A 26,341-nucleotide genomic window follows, 5' to 3' on the forward strand; every position below is an offset into this window, starting at 1 on the left:
TAATAATAATAATAATAATAATAATAATAATAATAATAATAATAATAATAATAATAATAATAATAATAATATATATATATATATATATATATATATATATACATACACTCATGGAAAACGCAGTAAAGAAAGAAGAAAAAATATATATTTATAAGCTCACCAGATTCAGTGAGCGCTGATATTACTATTCTTCAGACGAAATTTATACTCCAACCGAAATACAGAAATAATCAATTATCACATAAGTTTAAAATTGTCCGGATACTATGTGTACCATTTGTCCGGAAGCGATTTACTAAAAAATTTTTATCTAGCTAATATGAAGATTAAAATGAAGAAATATCTTGAAAAAATGCTGAAGAATTTTTTAAAATATGTTGACAATCTAAAATATGCATTAACCAACGTATTTATAACGTTTTCAAGAAGACGAAGAAAAAATATTTATTCTGAAACTTAATCTGGAGACTATTGATTTAAAAACAATGGTCTAAATTTCCGGAGTTGGCCTCAGCATAACACATTTCTTTGAAGTGTTGTTGCCACAAGTTGAGCAGTGAAAGATCATTTTCACTTAAAAGAATGTGTGTTCTTCTTTAGTACAAAGTAGGCTTTAGTGCAAAATAGACTTTACAACTTGAGGATTTTCCATAAAAGAATTTTTGATAATTTTAATACATGCGATAAAATTAACCAGTTTGAAGAAATCTAGTAAAAAAGAAAGCTGGGGAAAAATTCACTCTTTTTTTGGGTGCGCTTTTTTAGTTGTCTAATAAGATATCAAATGGTTATTACCTATAACAGAAGGAACAGTCTTTACAGCAAAAAAATCATTTTTTTATTTATTTCAATGCTTTGCTTAATGACTAAGGTTTCTTTACTTTATCTGAGGCTTTTGTTAACATCTAAAGTTTCATTATAATTAAAATATCAAGTATTTTTGGTTATTACGTCACGTATAAAACGCATCATATTACCGCCATGTATTTTTGGATATCAAAAAACGTATATTGAAAGTGTGTTTTTTTAAAAAGTGGTGTCTGAATAAACTTTTAAAGGAGTATTGTTTTATCAAACCGTTAATTAAACGTTTTAATTTTAAGTCTTGTATCGAATGCGATGGTCTCTTTCGTAAGTTTAAAGAATGTGATGTTAAGCTTAAAAAGGATGTCAACCCTTTTAAATATCTTTCAGCAGATTTGTAACAATGTTATTATCATTATTTTATTATAATTTCACTTTCGACGATAAGAAGTGTTTTTGCAAGATAGTTTAGTCATGCGATAGCTCATGTTGAGTCACGCGATTGTTCGTGTTTAGTCTCCGTCACTATTTTATTTAAATATCAAAAGTACAGTGAATATAAAAAAAGCCTGAGCACCAACTGTCAAGCTCAGAAAACGCACCAAATATGAAGAGTTTTTCGTTTAAATAAACAGCTAGCTCTGCACAAAATTTTTATTTCAAATGCAAATCTCTTCATGTACGGATTTGCTTAATCTCTTATAGAAAGTTAATCTAAAATAAAAATGGCGGTTTTGTCGTTGATTTTCCTTCTTTGTGGTTTAACTTTTTGTTTATGCGCAGAAAAATTGAGTATTTGTTTTTTCACTAACTGGTCACAATATCGAAGTGGTTTGGGTAAATTTACACCGGAAAATATCGATGTTACATTATGCTCGCACATCAATTACGCATTTGCTAAAATCAATTTAGAAACCCATTTAATAGAGGAATACGAATGGGATGATGACTCGTTAATGTCAGAAATAGCTGCGCTGAAATCTCTTAAACCTTCGCTAAAGACTGTGTTGTCAGTAGGTAACAATTAATAATCATTAAAATCATATTTCTATAAAAATTTAAATTAGGGAATTAGTTTTGGTACAAATACTAAAACTTTATCAATTTCTTACGTAGAAATTTAAATTTTCTTGCTATATTTTTTAACCATTTTTTAAAAAACGCAGGTGGTTGGACTCACGATGAAACAGATCAACGTTATTCAAAAATGGTGGCAACAGCAGCCACAAGAAAGGCTTTTATAGACTCAGCTATTGAATTTCTTAAAGCACATAGCTTCGATGGACTCAGCTTAGATTGGGAATATCCAGCAAACAGAGGATCTCCAGCAAGCGATAAGCAAAAGTTTACGCTTCTTGTGCAAGAAATCCGTGCAGCTTTTGATCAAGATGCTGCTAAAACTCAAACAACACCTTTTCTACTGACTGCTTCAGTAGGTGCTGGTCCTAAGGTTATTGCTACAGCATATGAAATACCAGAAATTGCTAAACATTTAGATTGGGTAAACCTTATGACGTATGACTTGCATGGTTCCTGGGAGAATGTAACTGGTTGCTCAACAGCAATTTCCGGACCGATACCAACAGTAACTAATTCTTTAGACATTTGGTTAACTGGTGGCATGCCAGCTAGCAAAATAACACTTGGTTTAGCTGGATACGGAAGGACCTTTAAGTTGAAAGACTCTAGTCAGGCAGGTCTGGGGGCACCCGTAGATGGACCTGGGGCGGCTGGAAAGTATACATTAACACCCGGTGCTTTATCTTATTATGAAATATGTAGTACTGATTGGTCAAGTGTAACAACTTATATTGACAGCCTTGCCGGTGCTCCATACGCATCAGCTGGTTTACAATGGGTGGGTTATGATTCTACAGAAAGCATTATAAACAAAGTAAAAACAATAGTAATCCCTAAAAATCTCGGAGGGATTAGTTTTTGGTCAGTTGATTTTGACGATTTTTCCGGCAGTTTTTGCAACCTTGGAAAATACCCTCTACTAAGAGCAGCTGTAGAAGCAATTGCTGAATCTAATCCTATAATGCAAACTCAAAACATGGGAAAAGCTTGCAGAGCTGCTAAGCGATGGAAACACGTCGATTCTTTACAAGTTTGGTGCAAAGAATATTGTTCTGCAAACGGATGCCCAAAATATATGTGCCGATGTAACTAGTTTACAATCGTTAGCTTATATGTATAAATGAATTTAAAAAGTAGTATTATTAGGTGCTACAGAATGTTATAGAAAATTCAACATTTTGCTATTTTTGCTTCACTCATCTCTTTTGAAAGTTGAATTATTTGCTCTCAAACGTAGGGTTGAATTATCTGCTCTCAAACCTAGGGTTGAATTATTTGCTCTCAAATGTGACTTTAAAGTAAAACCATATACTTTTATAAACATATTATTATTTTATACATTTTCAATTTAAAAAAATTTGTACTTGCAGAGGTGAGCGCGTATTTGGTTTTTGTAAAACGAAGCTTGATAAAACAAATGGAACGTTCTCAAAACAGCAAAACTTTCCTCCACTGAATTTAGATCCAGTAGTGTACCAAGGAGGGGGCGTGGGGTAGGAATGGGGGCGGTGCGGCGGTGAGGAGGTCCGCCTCCTGGTGTCACCCTAAAATGGGTGACACTTGGTGCCTTATTTCTAGAACAAACAAAAAAATAAAAGTTGGGAAAAAGAATTAAATTCCAAACATAACTTTTTCTTTTTTGACGATTTTCGAAGATAGAAGCCTCTTCAAGATGAGGCTCTATTATTTGAGATCGTGCCAACAAATTTTTTTGTAAGTCTTATGAGTTATTCTATCTTACTTTTGTTTGCTTTTGGCAAGAAAAAAAGTGTAAAAGAACTAAACTTAGCTACATCAAAATTTACAAACTTTTAATGAGGCCTCAGAAAATTACTTTTGGAGATTCCAAAAACATTTAAAAGCTGCAAATGTTACCCTAGACTTGGGTATCCCTAAACTTTTAAAAGTTTATTGTAGAATGGGATTTTACATGATGCTCTTCCAAATCCTATAAATGCACTGAAGCTGTTTATCGCAGTTTGCGTGTCAGTAGCATCATGTGAGAGGAGTTTCAGTAAACTAAAATTAACAAAAAACTATTTACGGGCGACGTTTACAGAATAGCGGCTTAGCAATCTTGGTGTATTAGCCATAGAAAATGAGGCAATACAAAATAAAAATTTTGATGATGTTATTTCAGAGTTTGCAGCAACCAAACGCAGAAAGAATTTTTAATTACAAATTATACACAGTATAAAAATACGTTTCTGCAAATACGTTGTTACTGTGGTTTGATATTCGTTCAATATTATTAATATTAGAAATATAAATATTAGAAATATAAATATTAGAAATATAAATACTAATTATTCCATGAAGTACATAATAAATTTATTGCTTTTAACTTTTGATGGGGTAACAACACCAACTTCCGCCCCGAGCTACGCAATTGTTAAAATCTTTTTAAGTTATAGTTTATATATGTATACATATATATATATATATATATATATATATATATATATATATATATATATATATATATATATATATATATATATATATATATATAAACAGGATGGCTTTAGTAGACTTAAATATAAAACATTCATGATTTCATAAAGGAAGCTCAAAATAAATATAGGGGGTGACAAAGTTGATGATTTATAAAAAATAAAGTTAGTGATGATTGGTCGTTATAATTGATTGGGTGGTCATCTTTCTCAAAACAGCTATGTTAGAACGAAAAATGATAAAAAAACAAAATATGTTCCAAAGTATGCATGATTTCAGTAACTTAAACTCACTTTTTCATGGTATAATACAACAATCCAATTAAAGAATAAAAAAAAAAGGGTTATAGAATTAGTAATTAGTTTACCGATCAAAAATGAACGCCAATCTTATCACCTTCTACAACCATAATCAATTTTTTTGAATTGGTATTGATCTGTTAACAAAAGATAGTTTGAGGAAAGATTTTTTACTGAACGGTGAGACATTGAAACAGAATTAAAGTCGTTGACGATATTGAATTAATTACTTTATTTATTTAAGCAAAATTAATTAAGGTTGATAATCAGGATAAGTTTTTCCCTGAAAAATTCTTACATCTTTTTTTGACTACTTGTTTCAAAATTTGATTGATTAAGCTTCAATGTAACTTGATGTATCAAGTCTAAAACACAATTTATATGTATATATATATATATATATATATATATATATATACATATATGTGTGTATATATGTGTATGTGCATATATCTATCAAATTTAATCTGCTTTCATAATCTTTACAAAACAAAATCCTCGACAAAAACATTCACCTATGTTTTGGATGAGCAGTTATGTTCTCCCATTTGTTTTTATTCCTGGAAATTAGCTGGTACTTTGTTCGATATCCTTTTTTAGGCGCATGAAATAACTTTTTATATGATAATCACTGTTTACGGAGACGTTTTTTAATTAAAAATGTCGCCACTTTTTTATTGTGCAGAAACTTTTGCGCTAGCTTTTATATAAGTGTATGTACTACTGTGATCAAAAAGTAAGGTGAATTTTTAATTTAAACTTCCCGCCTTATTCGAATCGTCCAATCCTTTTTATTTTTAAGTTGGTAGGAATGTCATTAACATTTGCGCCAAATTACATGTCAAACTCATAATTATTTTTTTTTGTTTACGCTTGTTTCTGAAGTACCAAAAGTGCATTTGGCGATTTTCACGATGTCTAATTTTGTTGAGCAAAGAAGTGCTATTAAATTTTGTTTGCGGAATGATATTTCTGCTGCTGAAACGTATCGAATGTTGCAAAAGGCCTTCGGTGAAGAGACTATGTCTCAAAAAAATGTTTACAAGTGGTACAAAGACTTCAAAGAAGGCCGAGAACGTGTTGATGACTTGGAACGCTCCGGACGACCATCGACTTCGATTGATGATCGCCACATCAACAAAATCAAAGAATTGGTGCTTGCAAATCGTCGGTTAACCATTCGAGACCTTGTTGACATGGTTGGAATATCATTTGGGTTGGTGCAAGCGATTTTGAAGGATCATTTGGGCCTCAGAAGACTCAAATCACGTTTGGTGCCGAAATTTCTCAATTTCTTTGAAAAAGAGCGTCGCGTTAAAACGTGTGAAGCGATGCTTTCTGACTATCAAGACGTCTACAAACAAATTATTACTGGCGATGAGACTTGGGTCTACGCATACGACCCTGAAACAACCGACCAATTGAGTGAATACCGTGAAAAAGGCGAGCCGAGACCGAAGCAATCACGTCAAAGTCGCTCAAAAATCAAGGTCATGTTGACTGTTTTCTTTGATTATTGTGGTGTCGTGCACTACGAATTCCTTCCAACTGCCCAAACTGTCAACAAGAAATATTATTTAAGCGTTATGCGACGTTTGCGTGAAGCTATTCGCAAAAAGAGACCGGAATTATGGGCCAATAACTCTTGGATTTTGCACCACGATAATGCGCCTTCGCACACAGCACTGGTTCTTCGTGAGTTTTTCGCCAAAAACTCTACCCATGTTGCTCCACAACCACCGCATTCGCCCGACTTAGCACCGTGTGACTTCTGGCTGTTCCCAAAGCTCAAGAGACCACTCCAGGGAAATCGTTTTGAGTCCATTGAAGAGATCCAACGTGAATCGGCACGCGCATTGAAGGCTATCCCTACCAAGGACTTTTCGGCATGCTTCGAAGACTGGAAAAAACGTTGGCAAAAGTGCATTGGGGCCGGGGGGGGGGGGATTATTTTGAGGGGGACGATACAGATTTGGAAGAATAAATAAAGATTTTTCATTTTATAAAAAAATTCACCTTACTTTTTGATCACAGTAGTATGCTTAGTCTAGATAAGGATAATTAAAGAAAATAATTAATGATAATTAATGATAATTAATGATAATTCAAGAAAAAATTTCGAACGAAAGAGAAAATGAGAGAAAGCTGCTTCGTAACATATTGGTCACCATTTAAAAAAAAACAAACAAAAAACGATAAAAGATTTGTACCATAAGAATCTCAAGTCTTTAATACCTATATATTATTTTACTTTCCATTTTTAGATTTATTATCTTTTGTGAAGTATAAAAAGGTATTTGAACAAATTTATTTTTTAAAATAAAAATAAACATGCTGATCTTTCATTTTAGTGCCATAACATTAAACGATTTCATTTATAATTTTTCGAATGAAATCGAGTCAACCTTCCTTTTCTTGCATGTTAAAGATTAAAGGGAAAAAGAAAAAGAAAAAAAACAACAACAACAAAAAAAAAAAACAAGAAGTGGAATTCAACTACATATTTTTAAAAATACCATAAAATACAATCAATAAAAGTTTATAAAGCTTTTTAAATATGATATAGTCAAAATAATCTAGAATTAAACTCACCAAAGCTGGATTTGATCTCGTAAATTCCGCCGGCAGGAGCATTGGGGAAACTTTTTTTATAATAAATTTAATAAAAGTGGGTTTTATAGCACAAATGCAGTTTTTTTGTTTAACTTGCTTATTCGATATGTTTAATGAAACATTTCTTAGAACTCATAAGTTTATAGTCAACTCTTCGTGGTAAATTGGTTTTGAGGGAGTCGAATGCGCAGCTGATGCTGCTATGAGAGCTTTAGAATGTAGCGCTTGTAAAGATGATGGGATGTAAAGCGTTTGTAAAGATGATGGAATGTAAATTCAGAAGACACTGAAACCCCTACCATAATATTTGAAAATTAAGTTAATAAGCATCTTCTTTTAATGTAGAAATAAATGAAAAAAGGCTTGTAAAAATTTAAAAAATTGTCGATTTTATTGAAAAGCTTTGTTGCATTTGTTTAAATCTTCTTTTGACTCAAACTTCTTTTAGTTTTTGATTGAAGTTGCTGTGATATAACTTTAGTAGCGTAGAAACTACTTTTAAAGTACCATAGTATTTTAACACGAATTTTTTAACAAACTCTGTGTCTACGTAGTTTAAAAATATCTAAACGAATTCTTAATTAAACAGAAAGTTACATAGAATAGAAGTTTTTTTTTTAAAATTCATTTATATGTAAAATCTTGATACTTAAGAAGTTTGAGTCAACGAGACGCCAAAATAAATTGTTTTCCAGCTCTATTGGTAAAAACCGAAAATTCAAGGGAATGACATAAATATGATCATAAAATAAAACTTTCACCTGAAACCGCACTTGACTGCATATGATGCAAATGGAAAACGAAGAAAAAACACATGCGGCATGTAATAAAAAAATGGTTTAAACCGTGTTTTTTCTTGCAGCAACTGCAGTGTTTGCAATGTTTGCAATTGCCATTTTTGTACTAATACTAAATGATGATGATGATGAACTAGAGAGCAAGTGTATTTGATATTTTTTATTAGAAGACCATTTTAAAGTAATAAAGAACTTTCTTAGATTGTTTTTTTAAGTTATTTTTTGATATAATGGCCTTATCGCATTTTATTCATAAAGTTCAGAGGCATTCATTGGAAAACATTTACCTCGCTCATCCAATAAACTAATTGAGGTTAGTATTACTTAAACTGTCATGATTTATAGACGCTTTTTGTAACTACTAATATAGATCCAAAATTATTACAGCAAAAATATACACTTGGAAACTAGATTAAAATTTCAGCTTTTTTCATTTTTGTCTCACGATTGTAGTATTTTAATTTTGTCCTAAATTTATGTCTTTAACAATACCAAATCCAACTTTGGTATATTTAAATCCGGATTAAATTCATGTTTAAGCTAATGCATACATACATACATACATACATACATACATACTTACATACATACATAAATACATACATACATACATACATACATACATACATACATACATACATACATACATACATACATACATACATACATACATACATACATACATACATACATACATACATACATACTTACATACATACATACATACATACATACATACATACATACATACATACATACATACATACATACATGCATGCATGCATGCATGTACAAGTATGTATATATATATTTGCTTTGTTGATGTAAATAAAACTGCAGTTATCTCTAAAATAAGTTAATTTCGTTAAACAATACCGTTGTTGAAATAAAAAGCCATTATTTGATTATAATTTTAACTTTAGAAAAAACTATCAATAGAGTGCAATTATATATCAAAAATGAATTATCTAAAACATGGAACACGGGACTAAACAAAATTTAACTTTAACATATAATTGGATTTTTTTAAGCCCGGTGAAAAGTTCAAATGAAAAATTACCAAATATCAAAGTAAAGTATCACATATTACAAAACACAGGTGCTAACCTTTTATAAAATTCATCAGCAACTTCACGAAATGCTTGACGTACACAGTCACTTTCTGGTGCAAACAAGTCTATTGAACATGCGATAGCCTAAAAATAAGTTACTGCATCTTTTTTAGGCTATCAAGAAGCATGGCAACTAGCTAGTCTTCATTATATTATATAAAGATTATTCGAGGTCTGGGAAAAAAATTATCAAATTAAAAATTTTGAATTTCACATCAACACCGGGTTCTTATAAAGATATTATAAAGTTTATAAAATTATAAAGTTTTATGAAGAAGTATTGCAATACAATGATCTGTGGCGCAGCTGCAGCGTGGAAATATTTATACTAATAATAAAAATAACGACTTTTTGAAAATTTGGATCCTTTTTTAGTCTACCTGCAGAGTTAATAGAAAATCATGTAACTTTTGAAACTCTTCTCCACTTTTTAAACCATTTTCTTCACGAATCGCTTTGATATTTCCGTGCTTAAAAAAGTCCAAAGCGTAACTATTCAACTTGATCTTTCGGAAGTCTATTTTCACAAACGGTATTACGCGCACATCTGTGTAAATCTATGAGTTAAGTAATCACCTATTCTTAAAAGTACAAACAATTAAAAAATAACATTAATGGTTAACGATTGACTAACTAAACGGTTGACAAAATGATTGACAGTCAGTGTTTGCAAAGAGTTTAACCCTGAAAAAAAAAAAAGAATTTTCAGAATTCTTTAAAGTCTCCCCAAACTTATCACGGTTAAAGTTAAAAATAAAAATCGAAAGTTGATTAAGCAAAAGATAAAATTTTTAAAACGCGTAAATTAAAGTTTTGATTTGTTTAACACTTTAGTTACAAAATTATTTTTTTTCTCATTAAATATTCTAGTAATAATATTTCAATAACTTTTAGAATGCTTTAAGTTTTGATTACCAATTTTTGTCGCTAAACATGAGACATTTTAATTTTTGAAACTTTTTTTATTTTAAAAATAATCAGCTAATTAAAATATTTTCATAAGTAAAACTAAAGATAAATAGGATAAATAGGTTTTACAATATTTAATCAATCTATTATCAGCTGCAATATCAGCTTTCATTTTGGGCTGGTACTTTGAACATAGAACTATGACATATAACTCTGACATTTCAGCTTAGAGCTTGGTAATGGCAGCCTTAAGGGAGGCATTGTTAGGATGCTGACGATCACAGACCCTGACATCAATGTGCTCTCGCGCTAAGAAAGTGAGGGGTTTTAAATTAGGCAAAAGGGTGATTAGATGTAAATTAGCTAAAAGTTTATGATCTCAGACAGCCGTCTTTGCAAATCACGTGATAGGGAAAGCCATCTTAAACTAAGAGAAATTTTTGTGTGTGAGGGAAGATGGCTATAATCCAATTAAAGACACTTTAAAACTTGGTCTAGATCATATTTAGTACTCAACTTCAAGCCTATCGTAAGGAGACTGGTGGGATCTTTTCCTCAGAAGAAACAATTTGTGTAAAAACCATGAGTTATGCAAAATGCTCTGACAATTAAACTGATCTGATGGCATCAAAAACTTTGTTTGAATTCTTCTTGGAGATATTAAAGACTTCAATGATCTTTCAAGTTAATCTCATTGAGTTCTAACCAATCCGCTATTTTATGACACTGATTAATCTGGGCATGATAATTAAAGGCTTTCTTGCGAATTCTGGCTTACGTCCGACACATAGTTGATCCTTAAACTGTTTTCGACTCTGTGAAAAGCGCCCAGAGATATTCCAACTTCCATGATTATCTTCTTGCTTTTGCTTCATTTATCAGAAATAAACGCGTGTTAACATGTTAAAAGTGATTATTAAAAGCCTTGAGTAAACACTTAAAAAAGTTACTAAAATAATTGGTTAAAAATAGTAATCGTAATAACGACTTTAAAATTGTGGGTAACTACTATCTTAAGGTTAACGTGAAAATCCGAAAGAAACGGAAGTCTTACTTCTACGAATTAAAATGGTAGTTTTTAGTCCATTGACAGTTGTTCTTGAACAAATTACGCAAGGGCATCAAGATATTCACTGATATGTACCAATATTTGCGACGCTTTGGATGGTAAACCTGAAATGTGGCCGCAAATCATTGAGAATATTCTTTTTACTTATCACGCTATTTTTTTACTTATCAATATTTTTCAACCAAGTATTCCTGCTAATTTATAACCGGGAGCTAGTTTTATGATAAAGAACACTTAACGACGGCTTTTTTGATGCCATTTTTTCATCAGCAACTAAAGACCGAACAGTTATTGAAAGTCCAAGAAACAGTCACAGATGAAGCAGCCAGAAACATCAAAGCTGCTCAGAGAAAAACAAGTTCGAGATTACTATTGTAAACATAATCTTGTTTTTGCTTTTTCTGAGCAATTTTAACATTTCATTTTAGAGCGGAAATTAAGGTGCCTGACATTGTGTTATTGAAAATCAACAAACAATTCGGTCTGAAGTTTTCACAAAAATGGTTCAGTCCATAAATTGTTATATCTTTTACAAAAGTTTACTTTAAAAAACGCGTCAGGATGAATTCTTCAGAAGACATGCAAGATTGTTCAGCTAAAACACTACATGAAAGGAGCAGGCGAAAAAATCAAAATCAACATAAAATGATTGAATGTTCTTGTTAACGAAAGTGTCAGCTGAATCAATCTTCCTCAAAATCTTTTTGGTTTAAAAATTTCTTTATCGCTCAAAAATCTCTTTATGGCTCAAGCCTTTATGGCTCAAGCCTTTATGGCTCAAGTCCATATGGGTTAAGTCTTTATGGCTCAAGTCCTTATGGGTTAAGTCTTTATGACTCAAGAATAAGCTATATGAGCTCACAGAGGAAGAAATTCTAGAAAGGATAGATGGTTGATTAAACAACAAACTTAAGGATGCAAGAAAAAATTAATTTGTTAGGCTCTTGGTAGCCTTAAAACTAACAATTGATATCAAAAAGCCAGAAAAACAACTCAACATTCTTCCCAGATTCTGAAAATTATATGCCATTAAAATTTAGTAATCACTTTAAGTGAAAATGTGTGATAGCCTGCACAAAACCCAACATCTCTTTTGAAAATATGATGGAAATCCTTCTTACCACCTCTGGTGAGAAATAGCAAGGTTGAAAAAACATTTTCCCTATTACAAGCAGACGGATGGTTTCAGTTGTAGTGTCTTTATTCTTAGCTTATGGTTATGTCAGTAGCTTAGTTTGTTCTAGTATTTTGTTAGATGGAAAATCCCCTGTTGATGCTTGATTTGTTGTGAATAAAAAGCGATGGCACTTAATAAAATGCGTTACACATATCCTTTCTCAACACTTGCCATTGATGTTTCAAGAAACAAGCCTAAATACTTTGATCGTTCAATGAATGTTTAAATGTTTTGATACAAAAAACGATTTTTCATTTCGATAATTTATTTTGAAGCTTACTTCAGCTCAATTCTTGTTTCGTAATGGTTAAAAAACTTTTCCTAAGGTTTCAGGTTTATTTAACTTTTTTCAAAAAATTCTAAACTTCGTGTAAATTATCGCTACTAAGTAATAAACTTAGTTGAGATGATTTACAGTATTCCAAACTAATGTCTATCATCTTTACAAAGACATTAACTTGAATTTTGATTTGCTCCGTAACGAATCAGTAGCAAAATAACCTGATATGATTTTATATATTTTTGTCAAATGGTTAGTGTTTTAGTAAACTCCTAAGAATTTATTTTAAAAGTATTAATGAAAGAAAATATTATCGTCCAATTCTAAATACAGAAAAAGTCGTAGACCATTCATTTATCTTTTGTTAAGAAAAAGCAACATTCCTGTCCATTCAACACATCTACTATGCTATTTTATTCTGGTTATCTGGTCGTCAATTTGAAAAAAAATCCCTTACAATATTCTTGCGGAAATTCTGGGATCTCTAAAGATGTCCTTGTTCATCAGGATATGGTTTAAAAAAATGTCTTATATTTTCCGGAGTCCTAATTTACCTCAGCATCGTTAAGAAAACTGCATCAAAATAATTTTAATTTTTTGCGACGCAGTTTATATATATAGATTTAAATGAATATTGAATACTAATGTACTCTTCATTAAATGCGTTTCACTTTTTAAAAGAAGTTATTTAAATTTTTTTAATTCTTATACTCTATTTTAACTTGAGCTTCATTAACTCAGATACATGCCACCCGACGCACAGTGTGTCATTTTAACAATCTAGAAGGAAAAAATTCATTTTTGAACTTATTTTAAAGTGCTTATTTGAACTATTATTGATACCAGGTAGTCTATAGTATTTAAAAACCAAACCAGATTTTTTTTTATTTTGATGCAGCTGCTAATTAATTCTTCTGAGTATGCGCGAAATTTTAAAGTCCTTGAACGTAGCTATGACAACAATAATTTTACAATAACTTTTAGTTATTGTTAACGTTTTGCTTCTGAAACATTTTAAATTATTTTATTTAAAAATAAGTTATTTTTTTATTTATAAAATTTGTTATAATGATCTCTTATCTTTAAGGTTTTCAGCTTTTAATGAAAATGTTTTACTGTGAAGCTGTGCCCGAAAATTTTTTAAGAAATACTGCGAAGTCGATTTAGATAACAAGAGTGCGCTTAGAATTAATAAAGCTCTTAGGAATTATTCTAGAATGCATAAACTCGAATTGTAAAATCATTTTGGTTAAACAGGGTGCTAATTACAAACAGGGTGCTAATTACTTCAGATTAGACTAAAGCAAGTTTGAGAGCATATTCGAAAACTAAGCATATTAAAATAAATTCTGAATAGTTAAATTTACTAGAAAGTGAGCAAAGTGAGGTAGCTTTAGAAAGTAACAATTCTGAGGGCACATCTTAGGCTTTAGTAAGATGAACATGGTATTGCCAGCGATACCAAATAACTGAGTAATCTATTTTTGCCTCCTTTAAAATGTGTTTTGGTGTTGAATTGTAAAAAATAAATTTAAATGTCTCTTTCATAAAAATTCTTTAATATTGAAATTAAAATCTATAATTCTTAAATTCTTTAAATTTGATCTATTTTATAAAGTTCAAAAAATGTTAAATATGCTTACTCATTTTTTTTCCATTATTTTGTATTTTTATGATTACTATAAGGATAACTGTACTTTAAATAAACAAGATTATAGTCTGTGTTTGGGTTTAGAGTTTTTTCCTTCTAGATTGTTAATGACACACTGTGCGACGTTACACGATCTTGAAAATTAACACAATTGAGTTGACTAACAAAGAACAACACTTTTACGTATAAAAGTTAAATTAAATAAAATTCGGACAGTTTTTATTTTTAATAAGCAATCAATAAGGAGACTTTACTGTTAGAGAGAACTTAAGAGTTAAATTTTACCGAAATCACATAAATTAAAATACCTGATGCCGAACTTTGGATATTTTATCGTATTGATCATAAACGCCGTTATCAGAATGGCTCGATGTCCCAACAAAGTTTGAGCAGCATTTGTTGTTGAAAGCCGATCTCCATATCAATGATTCAATTGAATTTTCTAAGATTCATTAAAATTGCATTTAATTCTAAACTTAATCATTAGCATTTCAATGTGTCCTTTAATGGTCCTAATTGTTCTATTTACAAAATACTTTCCTTACTCTGGGATCACAGTTGGGAAAACGCTCAGCTAATGAAGTATCACTTTAATATATAAGAAAACTTATTGCAATACTTTTTAAATACAAAAATTATGGAGGGAGATTAATAAATCACTGAAAATCGTATATTAAAAACATGAACAAATTTGTATTGCAGTTTGAGACAAATCACTGCAATCTTAGTGACTGAAAAATGTGAAAGTGAATTATTTATAAAAGATGGCAACTAAAGAAATTTATCTAATAAATTAAAATAAAGTAATATCTTTCTTGAAATATTTACTACCACTTACATTTTTAAAGGGATATCGTTCATTAAAGGATTTAACTATAAGCCATATATAAAAAACAAATTCATTACTTGTAATTAATTATAATTAATTCTAAATATGATAATTAATTCAAAAAAGCAAAAGTTTTCAAAAAAAAAAAAAGACAGAAAGAGACGACGACAGAGAAAAAATACATAAGGCCAGCATTCTTTTTGGAGAAAATGCTATACAAACATATATATATATATATATATATATATATATATATATATATATATATATATATATATATATATATATATATATATATATATATATATGCTATACAAGCTATATAATTGCTACACAAGCTATAAAAATGCTATACAAGCAGTATTATAAATGAGAAAAAGTTTGTGATATGCCAAAGTATTACAACGAAAAAAGTTATGTATACAGAAATACCTTCAGGAACTTTAGATCCACGAGATGACTTGAACTTGATACCTGACAACGGCAAGCTATTATCTTCGTCTAATGCTTTATTTATGTGTTTTGACATTAATAGCAAATACATGTTGTAAACAAGTTCTACTCGGTTATTGTATCTTAGAATTTCCTATAAAACACAAAAAACACAAAGCTTTCCCAAACTCTAACTTATATAATATCTTAAAAACTTTGATTTCTCACAAACTGCTATCACATTACCAAATTGACATATAAAAAGTAAGTGATATGAAAGATATATACCCTGAGAACAATTGAGCCTATGAGAGTAAAAGTGGACCAAGTCCAATTTTTTTCAAATGACCCTTATGTATGTAAAACTGCTAAAAATTTGCTATATTTTTAGAGCAAAAATGGACCTAGTCCGTAACACATTTATTTCTTATTCAACAGAGGGCAGCACATTTTTACTCTAACAATAAATCACCAGGTATAGAGAGTAATAGTGGACCAAGTCCATTGATAGTGCTTTAATGTAAGAAATCAAGATTCAAGACCACATAAACTACACATTTTCTTAGAATTATTATTACTATGTTAGAACAAGAATAACATTTGTACAGGTAAGATGCTTTAAATGAATATCTGATTATGGTTTTATATTAATATAGTGAAGTATACAGCACTTTCACACTTTATAAAGTGACAAAACTGAAATAATTTGGTGAGCGATAATATAAGATTTATTCAATTGCTCTCAGCAGGAATATAAATATTGATTTGTTAGACAGTAGATATAATAGTCTGTCACTACCAAAGTTACAGCCTCTTTAGAAAGGTCTATTTTGTGGCTTTAATAACATCTAGCTAGGGGAGCACTTGCATGCATGTTGTGTACATGTACATTATTCTTTCTAATAATATTCTGAATGTATGTAATATTTAAAAAATATTTATTGTAGAATAGTGTAAACATGCATTCACGAGCCGCACACATGGTGTCACTGGCATTGATAAAGTGCAAGAAGGTTCAGAGATCTCTAGCTACAGATACAACAATTGCAGATCCTAACTTAGCAGCAGATATACAGACAGAACGTTCTACATTAGCAGCTGAATCTCCGATTGTAGCCGATAATTCACCGGTTGTAGCAGTTGAATCTCCGATTGTAACAACTGAATCTCCGATTGTAACAACTGAATCTCCGATTGTAACCGATCAACGCCCTCGAAAACGAAAACGTTGTGTAACGAACTGGAAGAAAAATGTGATTAAGCGCTTACGAAATACAGGTAGCGAATATGTAAAGCATGGCGGAACGTTACAAAAAGCTAAGAAATTAAACGAACATTATTTAATAAATCACAGTTGCAAAAACAAATGTGCTGAAAATTTGACATTAGAGCAGACTAAAACTCTGTTTGAAAATTTCTGGAAATTGGGAGATTTTGATGCACAAAATCTGTTTCTTGCTGGCTGCGTGAAACAATCAACAGTAGAACGTAGACGACCAAGAGTAAGAAAAAACAAAATTACGAAAAATGAAAAAAAACATGCAAAGGATTTTGCACGAGTATACTCTGTGTTTGCAGATAATAAGCCCGTTACTGTTTGCAAACCATACTTCTAGGCGATATTTGACATTAGCAGCGGTCGACTAAATCGTGCGTTAGTCAACCAACGGGAGAATGGTGGTGTGTCAGGCAAAGATGGACGAGGAAAATATGATCACAAGACACGCATTCATGAGGAACACATCACTCGCATTAAAGATCATATTCGCATGTTTCCCACATACGAAAGTCACTATACTAGAAGTCACAGTGCATCTCGCCGCTTTCTACCTGCTCATTTGACGGTATCCACTATGTACGACATGTATAGAGAAAAATGCATACAGGATTCAGTCGAACCCCAAAAAGAGTGGAAATTTCGGGACATTTTTAATCATGAATTTAACTTGACGTTCCATCAGCCACTAAAAGATACGTGCAAGAAATGTGACATTTTTAAAACAGACATTGAAATAGAAAAAACTGAACACAAAAAATCTCAACTAAAAGCAGCGCATGAGATTCATTTGCGCAAAGCAGAGAAGGCACGTCAATCCTTAAAACTAGAAAAGGAAAATGAAGACAATAAATATGCATCTTTTTGTTTTGACCTGCAAAAGGTCATGTCATTGCCTTGCCTTACAACCAATGAAGTTTATTATTGCCGGCAATTATCAGTGTATAATCTAGGGATTCATGACCTTAAAAATGACAATCCAGTGATGAATGTAAGGCATGAGGGAACAGCCTCACGAGGTGCAGGTGAGATCGGTTCATGCTTATTGGCATATTGTCAAAATCTGGCAAATAGGGATATTACGTCTATTACAGCATTCAGCGACTCGTGCGGCGGCCAAAATCGAAATATAAAAATTGCACTGTTATGGATGCATTTGACGCAGACGACGAGTATTGAACTGGTGAATCATAAGTTTATGGTCTCTGGGCATTCTTATTTGCCTAACGATGCAGATTTTGGAATAATTGAGAGAGCAAAACCAAAATCCACAGAGATCTTCGTGCCAGAACAGTGGCACAAATTGATCGAGAACTGCTCTATAAAGAAGCGCTTCAGTGTTGCAAGATTAAGCACTGATAATTTCAAGAGTGTGGAGCCCTAATTGAAATTAATTACAAATTGGAAAGTGGATGAGAGTGATCAGAAAGTCAACTGGCTGGATATGCAATGGCTGCAACTTAGAAAGAACGAGCCATACAAACTGTTCTTTAAATACTCTTTAGATGATGACGCATCATTCAGTTTCATTTCGCTAGCGAAACGCGGACGTCAAACAAATCTTAGTGAAGTGAGTTTGGCTCCACTGTACTGTAGAGCAACAAAACTGAGCAAAGAAAAATACTCAGATCTAATGAAACTCTTAAAGTATATTCCTCCCATCTATCATGACTTCTATCAAAAGTTGGAACACAGCGGTCACAACAAGGATGTACTAGAAGATGAACTGCTTGATGACAGCGGCGATGATGATCAGTAAATTCGTGTGGTTTTTATTGTACTGTTTGTAATAATGAGGACTATTTTTGCCGATAATTAGTAAATAGTAATTGTGTTTTTTTACAACATAGTATGAATTTGTACTACTTATCTTAATTTGAATTGCTATTGTAAACGAATAATATGAAATTTGTTCATGATTTTACACTAAAATGATTTAGCAATTTGTTGATTATGTTTAGAGAAAAAATGGACCAAGTCCATAACTATTATTATATTATTAATAATTATTCAAAAATTTATTTGTGCATTTCACATATCTTGTTGTCTAAGAAAAAAGATTTAAAATGATACTAGACATCAATAATATTACATATGACTGATTTATAATATATGCAAACACTAAGAACGCTTATTTCTAACGATATAGAAACATGGACTTGGTCCACTTTTACTCTTATGGGCTCAATTTAAACAAACCCCTGTAAACGACCATTCAGCATTTTTTGCATGCAATCTATCTAATCTGTGTAATCTATTTATCTTACTATATATATTAGATCGGTCCGAATGAAAAAAAGGTGGAAAACTAAGTTGGGTCATATTTTCTTTTGTTCTATTCCCCATAAGGACCATTTTGGCAAACTTCTTTTTAACTTTAAAAAAAATTAGAAGTGGCGAAATTTTGGAAAACATTGTTGCGATAAAAGGCGCAAAAAATGATGTAATACTTTGTTTCTTCTCTAAGAAAACTGTAACAAATCAAAGACGAAGTTATTTTGAACTTAATTCACATATTATTATGAAATGATTGCTTGTTTCAAAACTTCATTAATAGACACTTTAATGTCTATGGAAAGACTTTCTGACGCACACTGACGATCTGGAAGAGGTATTGCATTTGCTTTTCGTCTTTTGTTACATAAGTGTTGAAGACTTAAATTAAATCTATTCCTCTCTCAGAATAGTCATTCACTAGTTCCGTTTGAATGGCAGTTTTCCTAAACTAAATGTAAATTGGATCCCTTTGTCAAAATGCAGGTGGCATCGACAGCAAAACTTAAACCGTTTCTGCTTCTTTGTTGATGAGATGGTCGAAAAGTTAGGATGTTTTGCTTTAATCGCTTTGGTTCAAGTGGGTAATTCAGTTGAATAGATTCCCTTTGTCATTCACTGGTGTGGTACATAGTTCAAGGTGCTCAAAATTGCACTTCTATTTTTTAACTACCATTAAGAAAGGCAATTCACAATTGCTCGCCATAGTGTTCGCGGTGGTGAATCTTTACAGCTTCGTGTAGTAAACAACCATTTCACTGCGGAGATCAGTCATAGATTCATTGAAGAGTGATTTATCACCAGCGCCATATTGCAAGAAACTGAAACGCACTTCTGTTATGTTCAAATCTTAATGTAGTCAAGTGTGAAGTTAAACTTTGGAATCAGAATGTTATTCCTTGCCCATTTTGAAGCTGATGAGGTAGTATTGCGGAAACACTGAAAAGTTCATCATTAGGTACTGATTCAGTTTCAGAAGCGGAAAAACTAGACGAATGTTCTGATGGAGTTTAAGCAGCCGCTTATTGGTTTTTCCTGACATCTTTAGTATTCCTTTTTTTTTTGGTTTTTAAATATTTTTATAATTATTTTCCGAGATATCTAGAGGGCCTAATGCTTTTCCATACCTCAAAAGTGGAACAGGAGGGATTTTGCAAGGATACAAGAAATGCTTTGTCTTCCTCATTATGCATAATTTAAAATGCATCTGACATTGCTTTATCAAAAGCTCATAAAATTCATTTTTGAAAAATTTCTATTACATCCTGTATCCCTCAAAATTTATGGTCCTCTCAAGCATGCAAGCAAAACAGTTATGACCCAAATTAAAATTAAAAAAAAAGACAAACTCAAACAGAGTACTTTAGAAGCTTTGTAATTAGCCATGGTCTTAAAAAACAATTTTTAAAAATAAAATTTCTCATCATTTATTATACAGTGCTTCCAGAAAGTATTAGCGCACTCGTAACTTTTTTATTATAGACAACTTCAAATCAATATAAATTGTAAAGTAATTTTAAATTTTTTTTTTTTTAAATGAAAGGTAAAATCAATTAAATTTAAATACAATGTCAAATATTGTCAACCTGCTTGTTTTTTTTATTAATTAGAAGTTTAATGACTACTCGGAAAAATGTCTGAAATTTAGCGTGCAAAAGTATTAGCGCACTTATTTAAAATATATTAGCACACTCGTTTAACTCCTTTGAGAAAAACTTTTTTGGTTAATTTTTGTTAAAAACTCTGTGCTGATTAACAATAGTCAATAAAAAATATAAGAAGAATAAATTGAAGTGGCAGAAATATCATTTGAAATACAGTTAGTTAAAACTTTAAATTTGCAACAACAAAAATATAGGTTTAAGGAGCATATTAATTGAAACAAAGTGGCAAGTTGTTGACCTGAACAAAAGTGGTCTCAGCAATCGAGAAATCGGACGTCAACTTGAAATCAGTGAATGCAGCGTTAGAACAACGCTCAAAAATTATAATGAGACATCGCTGTTGTTACAGATATTAGATCTTTTTCGGAATTATTCATACTATTTGTAATTTTTGGGGTAGTTCATAAGAAAACAGAAGAATTGCTGTAGAATCTGTCTGAAGTAGCATATATAATTCGCTGATGCCCTGATTGTTTCCAACTAACCACGTTTCCAGTTTCCAATTTTCTTTATTTTTATAGATTTTTTACTATTTATAACATCTGAAGATCGTTACTGCGTCAAACTTTAAGTAATGTCAACTAAACTAACTATTAAACAAGCTATAATAATAATAACATTAATAATAATAATAGTAATAATAACAATAATAATAACAATAATAATAATAATAGTAATATTAACAAAATAATAAAAACAATAATAACAATAATAATAATAATAATAATAATAATAATAATAATAATAATAATAATAATAATAATAATAACAACAATAATAATAATAATAATAATAATAATAATAATAATAACAACAATAATAACAATAATAATAATAACAATAATAACAATAATAATAATAACAATAATAATAATAATAATAATAACAATAATAATAATAATAACAATAAAAATAATAATAATAATAATAATAATAATAACAATAAAAATAATAATAATAATAATATAAATAATAATAATAATAATAATAATAATAATAATAATAATAATAATAATAATAATAATAATAATAATAATAATAATAATAATAAAAATAATAAAAATAATAATAATAGTAATAATAATGATAATAATTATAATAACAATAATAATAATAATAAAAATACTAATAAAAATAATCACTCAACATGCATCACTCTAATATATTGCTCTAATAACAATATAATCGTTCTACTTATAATTTGCTGTATTGAGCACTCTAACTGGAAACATAAACATAATTTGTAATATATAAATATATATATATATATATATATATATATATATATATATATATATATATATATATATATATATATATATATATATATATATATTATATATATATATATATACTCACGCACAGATATATACCTTAGATTGACACACTCACTCACTGATATATACCTTAGATTGATTTATAGAAAATAGATGACCTTTAAAATGCGCCTACTGCAGAAAAATAAAAATTTCTCACCAGTATAAACCTTTCAGGAAGTTTTTTTAATATGAGAACGCTTGTGCTACGTTTCTTTTGTTCAAGAAGAGGATGAACTTCAGTGTTTGTAAAGAAATATGATAAAATATTAATCAAATTCTCAAGAAACTTTCTTGGATACATCCCATTGCGACGCTTTTTTGTTTTTCTACACAACTCATGAAAGAGGCCAGAATTTAGTACAGCAATAAATGCAAAGTTGTATGGCTCATGATGATGCAGGTGAGATGCTAATGCTGCTAAACCTTGTGGTGCCCCATTAGGCTTCAAAAAACCCTGTAAGAATGAAAGGTTACTCATTTGTATTTCCTTGCCAAACAGCAGGAAACTTCATTAAAAGTGAAAAAAAGCGTCTCTATTAAAAATAAATCTAATAAAAAAAACACAAAGTGTAGCAGCATACTTCTCTGATAAGAAACTGCATACTAAACAAGAAGAAGTATTTAAACTGACAATCAAGTTCAGGATGCTCTTTCAACAATAATGGGTGCTTTAGCAGTGACAAAGCTCTAAATAAGTAAAAATGAAAGATATGCAAAGAAGCATAACAATAATGCATTTGTTAATCAAGATTTATTTTTTTCCTAACATTTACATGCACTGTTTTTATCTAACAGTATGATGCAGCATAATTTTATAAAATAATTATTTAAATATCATAATTTATCATAATTTATTAAATGCTACAAAGATAACTTTACATTACACAATGCTACGACGTATTGTGTAACAATATACCTTATAAGGGTATTTTCGAAAGCTTCTTTTTTAGCATGTCCATTAACCAAAATAAATAGGCGTAAGCAAAGAGACACATTTATTGGAAAATTTCCCAGAATTTCTGGTAGATCTCCAGCAACCAAGTTAGATATCTTTGTATCTGAAACTCCATTGAAAACAACATTACCAACCATATCAAAACCTCTACGACCAGCTCGACCTGCCATTTGTCGAAATATCAAAGGATCCAATAAAGAACTATTACCTGCAATTACAACTGTTTTGCATGGTACATGAATACCTAGTGCAAGAGTGGTTGTAGCCACAACAATATTGAGAAATCTCTTCCTGAACAATATTTCAACAGCTGATTTTAATTTATAATTTAGTCCAGCATGATGATAGGCTATTCCATAACGTATTCCTTTCATAAGCAACTTAGGCGCTGTAGATTTTATCTTATCATGCAAGTAACTCAAATCTTCTTTAGTTAAAACACCTTTACCTAAAAGTATTTTTAAACAACTAACAAATTTATTAATAGTTAAATTTTTATAAAAAGTTTATCAAAGGCTGAGAGATAAAAATCTATCAACTACTAAAAAGCATCATAATAACTACAAGCAAAACAAAATTAAATATAAAAAACAAACTATTAAAAAAAAGGAAAACGCAAAAAAATAGATAGAAATAAATAGGTGTTATTATAGAAAAGTAAAGAAAAATAAACAGAAAAGACTTAATACGAAGCATAGAAATGTATTTAGAATGGACATTTGTGTTTTAAGAAAGTAATAGCGTTTACAAAACACAAGCAATTCTTTTACATACTTTTGTTATTTGTGTCATATAACTTGTGCAAACCACATATTTGTAGGCATACATTTACCAGTTATTAATAACTTTACAAAACATATGTACAACTAAATAAAAATGTTAATTTTTAAAAAAAATTTTTATCTGGGTAGTGGTTTAAGTGTATTTATTTTCCAGGGAAGTTTTAATCAGAATGCAAAATTTATTTAAAAAAAACAACCAATTTTCCTTTTTAAATCTTCCAAAAATGAAAAGGAATATTTCTGAAGTGTAGGAAAAACCATAAAAATATAAACAAGTATTTCAGAAAAGTGAAGTATGCAAAAATATGTAAATGTTGAAAAGCACATCACATACAAACAGATGAAGCATTGAAACTTTAGTAAACACTGATTTGATGTACTTACATCTTAATTGATAAGAGAATACGGAAAAAACTAAAATTAAACTTGTTAATTACAAGTTTTTCCCTCATAAAGTAAAGTAAAAAAACCAAAAAAAAAATTAAATTTTCGGCAGGAAAAACCATATTATAATATAAAGACTTTTTAACATGTTTTTAAAAGTTGTTAGTAGCTCACAACAATTTTCTTCCTAAAGTCAACTGATAAAAGCCTAACCATTTTATGTGATAATGGTCGCAAATTAGATAATCATTATTTGCAATTATGAGTTTTTGCAATATCTGTCTTGTTTGCTGTTCTAATTCACTGTTTTACTGCTTGTTTTATAATGGAGCTGAAATCTTCTGAAAACAGTTAAAGTGGAGCTGGGATTTGACAAATACATGGTTTTACGTTCTTTAAGCGACTGAAACTTCCTTTGCTTTGCTTACCTTTTAAAAATAATGTCATCAGGAAATATGTATGCGAAATTTGGAATCAATTTAGGTAACTCAATGCCATGCAACAAACAAACTTGATTTTTAGAAACCATCTCTTTTTTGATAAGGATTTCCATCTCTATTTTCAAACATTTTTGTTATAATTTTTAAATTGACTTCCCTCGTTTAATTGTTAATTGTTCAAAACTTATTTTGTCATAGCAGTTAACCAATTGCTTGTTCACCGCAATATCTTACAAGGCAGCATTTTTACAATTTTCTTTTGCACCATATGAGTCAGTATCGGAGTTTAAGTTTAAAGATTGTTACATAAACAACTCGAGTAGGCATTACAGAATATGGCTTGTCATCATAATGTATAAAAAGGAATTTTTTTCCATATTTTCAAAACCTTTTCTAGAGTATTTATCAGCCAAACATCACGGTGCAGTGATACTGAGTACAATTGATCCAGAGTATATTCACAAAAAAATCCTGAGAACTGTAAAAATAAACTTTCCACCATTCTATCACTCAGTTTAGATTTGAGGGCTGACCAACTCCCTTTGAGCTAATTATTAAGGGTCTGCGTATCGTTATCGGTATATCGGTATGAACCGATATTTTGAACCGATAACGATAAGAAATGAAAACGATATCAAACGATATGAGTTTGTCAATGAAACGATAACTTATCGTTTGAACCGATAACCAAACGATAACTTATCGGTTGAAACGATATTATCGGCTTTTTTTATCGGTTTATCGGAATACATAAAAATAACGAGAATACCGATATTTATCGGTATAATAACGATATTTTTTACAATATTCCAATTTATTTTTTTTTTAAAATGCCAAATTTTAGTTCAAATATATCATAAATCTTCAAGTCGAGTCAAGATGTCGTTTTGCTTATCTTTACCGGTTTTAAAAGTTAATCCTTCCCAATTGCATATATTGTCTAGATGTCTAACTTCACAAAAATTCTGTAAAGAAAAAGTGAAGCAACACTGTTCTCCAAATTGAACTCCAAGTTGAAACACTCCCCACTCCTGATTTTTTTACATTTAATCAATCATATGCATTAGTAAACACAATGTATGTTGTCAAAAAAATCTGAACTAAGTGTTAAATATGTATACTTCCAAAATTAAAACGCATAATTTTTGGCTTTTTTTCTTCCAAAGTTTTAATAAAGTCAGCCATTATGGTTGTCAAAATAACCCGTTAATATATATATATAGATTAAAGTACCTTTGATATACTCTCTAGCCAGTGTGTGTGTGCGTGTGTGTGTGTATATATTTACATGTATATATATATATATATATATATAAATATATATATATATATATATATATACTCTCTAGCCAGTGTGTGTGTGCGTCTATTGATATACTCTCTAGCCAGTGTGTATGTATATATATATATGTATATGTATATATATATATATATATGTATATATATATATGTATATATATATATATGTATAAATATATATATATATATATATGTATATACATATATATATATATGTATATACATATATATATATATGTGTATATATATGTTTATGTATATATATATATATATATATATATATATATATATATATATATATATATATATATATATATATATATATTAACACACACATACATATCGATATTATATAATATACTTCAGGTAGAATAATGTATTTGATAGAAAGTAATGTATTTCAGGTAAATAGGAGTACTATTAGGCAAACCTCTGATATGTA

At 30.0% G+C, this 26,341-nt stretch overlaps 2 protein-coding genes and 1 pseudogene across 9 annotated transcripts in view; 2 read left to right on the forward strand and 1 right to left on the reverse strand.

Moving 5' to 3' along the window:
* Positions 1–1,356: 1,356 nt before the first annotated feature.
* LOC145187362 (chitotriosidase-1-like) lies at positions 1,357–3,058 on the forward strand. The gene is made up of 2 exons (XM_080063730.2): positions 1,357–1,821; positions 1,971–3,058. Exons 1-2 carry the CDS (start codon positions 1,530–1,532, stop codon positions 2,975–2,977), a joined length of 1,299 nt encoding a protein of 432 aa, XP_079919856.2. The 5' UTR covers positions 1,357–1,529; the 3' UTR covers positions 2,978–3,058.
* A 1,676-nt stretch (positions 3,059–4,734) lies between these two features.
* The window catches only part of LOC145187217 (putative ATP-dependent RNA helicase DDX60), a 58,762-nt gene continuing 37,155 nt past the window's right edge, over positions 4,735–26,341 (reverse strand). For 4 of the 8 annotated variants that reach the window (XM_090082434.1, XM_090082456.1, XM_090082448.1 and 1 more), the window contains 8 exons: positions 22,956–23,442; positions 22,621–22,726; positions 22,197–22,493; positions 15,507–15,660; positions 14,554–14,687; positions 9,540–9,716; positions 9,155–9,243; positions 4,941–5,002 (listed from right to left, as the gene is read on the reverse strand). In XM_090082434.1, the coding sequence (XP_089938560.1) occupies positions 4,972–5,002; positions 9,155–9,243; positions 9,540–9,716; positions 14,554–14,687; positions 15,507–15,660; positions 22,197–22,493; positions 22,621–22,726; positions 22,956–23,442 (1,475 nt within the window). In that variant the 3' untranslated portion in view covers positions 4,941–4,971. Of the gene's footprint in view, positions 4,775–4,940; positions 5,003–5,087; positions 6,538–6,658; positions 6,685–7,123; positions 9,244–9,539; positions 9,717–14,553; positions 14,688–15,506; positions 15,661–22,196; positions 22,494–22,620; positions 22,727–22,955; positions 23,443–23,768; positions 23,861–26,341 lie in introns of those variants that run through there. The other 4 variants (XM_090082424.1, XM_090082417.1, XR_016450906.1 and 1 more) reach the window with 4 other exon arrangements.
* On the forward strand, positions 16,409–18,166 carry LOC149892846 (uncharacterized; annotated as a pseudogene).

The sequence above is a fragment of the Hydra viridissima genome, unplaced genomic scaffold (genome assembly GCF_058129835.1).
Source record: "Hydra viridissima isolate aposymbiotic clone 2 unplaced genomic scaffold, HvirCarnegie_v1 scaffold_1, whole genome shotgun sequence".
NCBI classification, from domain to species: domain Eukaryota; kingdom Metazoa; phylum Cnidaria; class Hydrozoa; order Anthoathecata; family Hydridae; genus Hydra; species Hydra viridissima.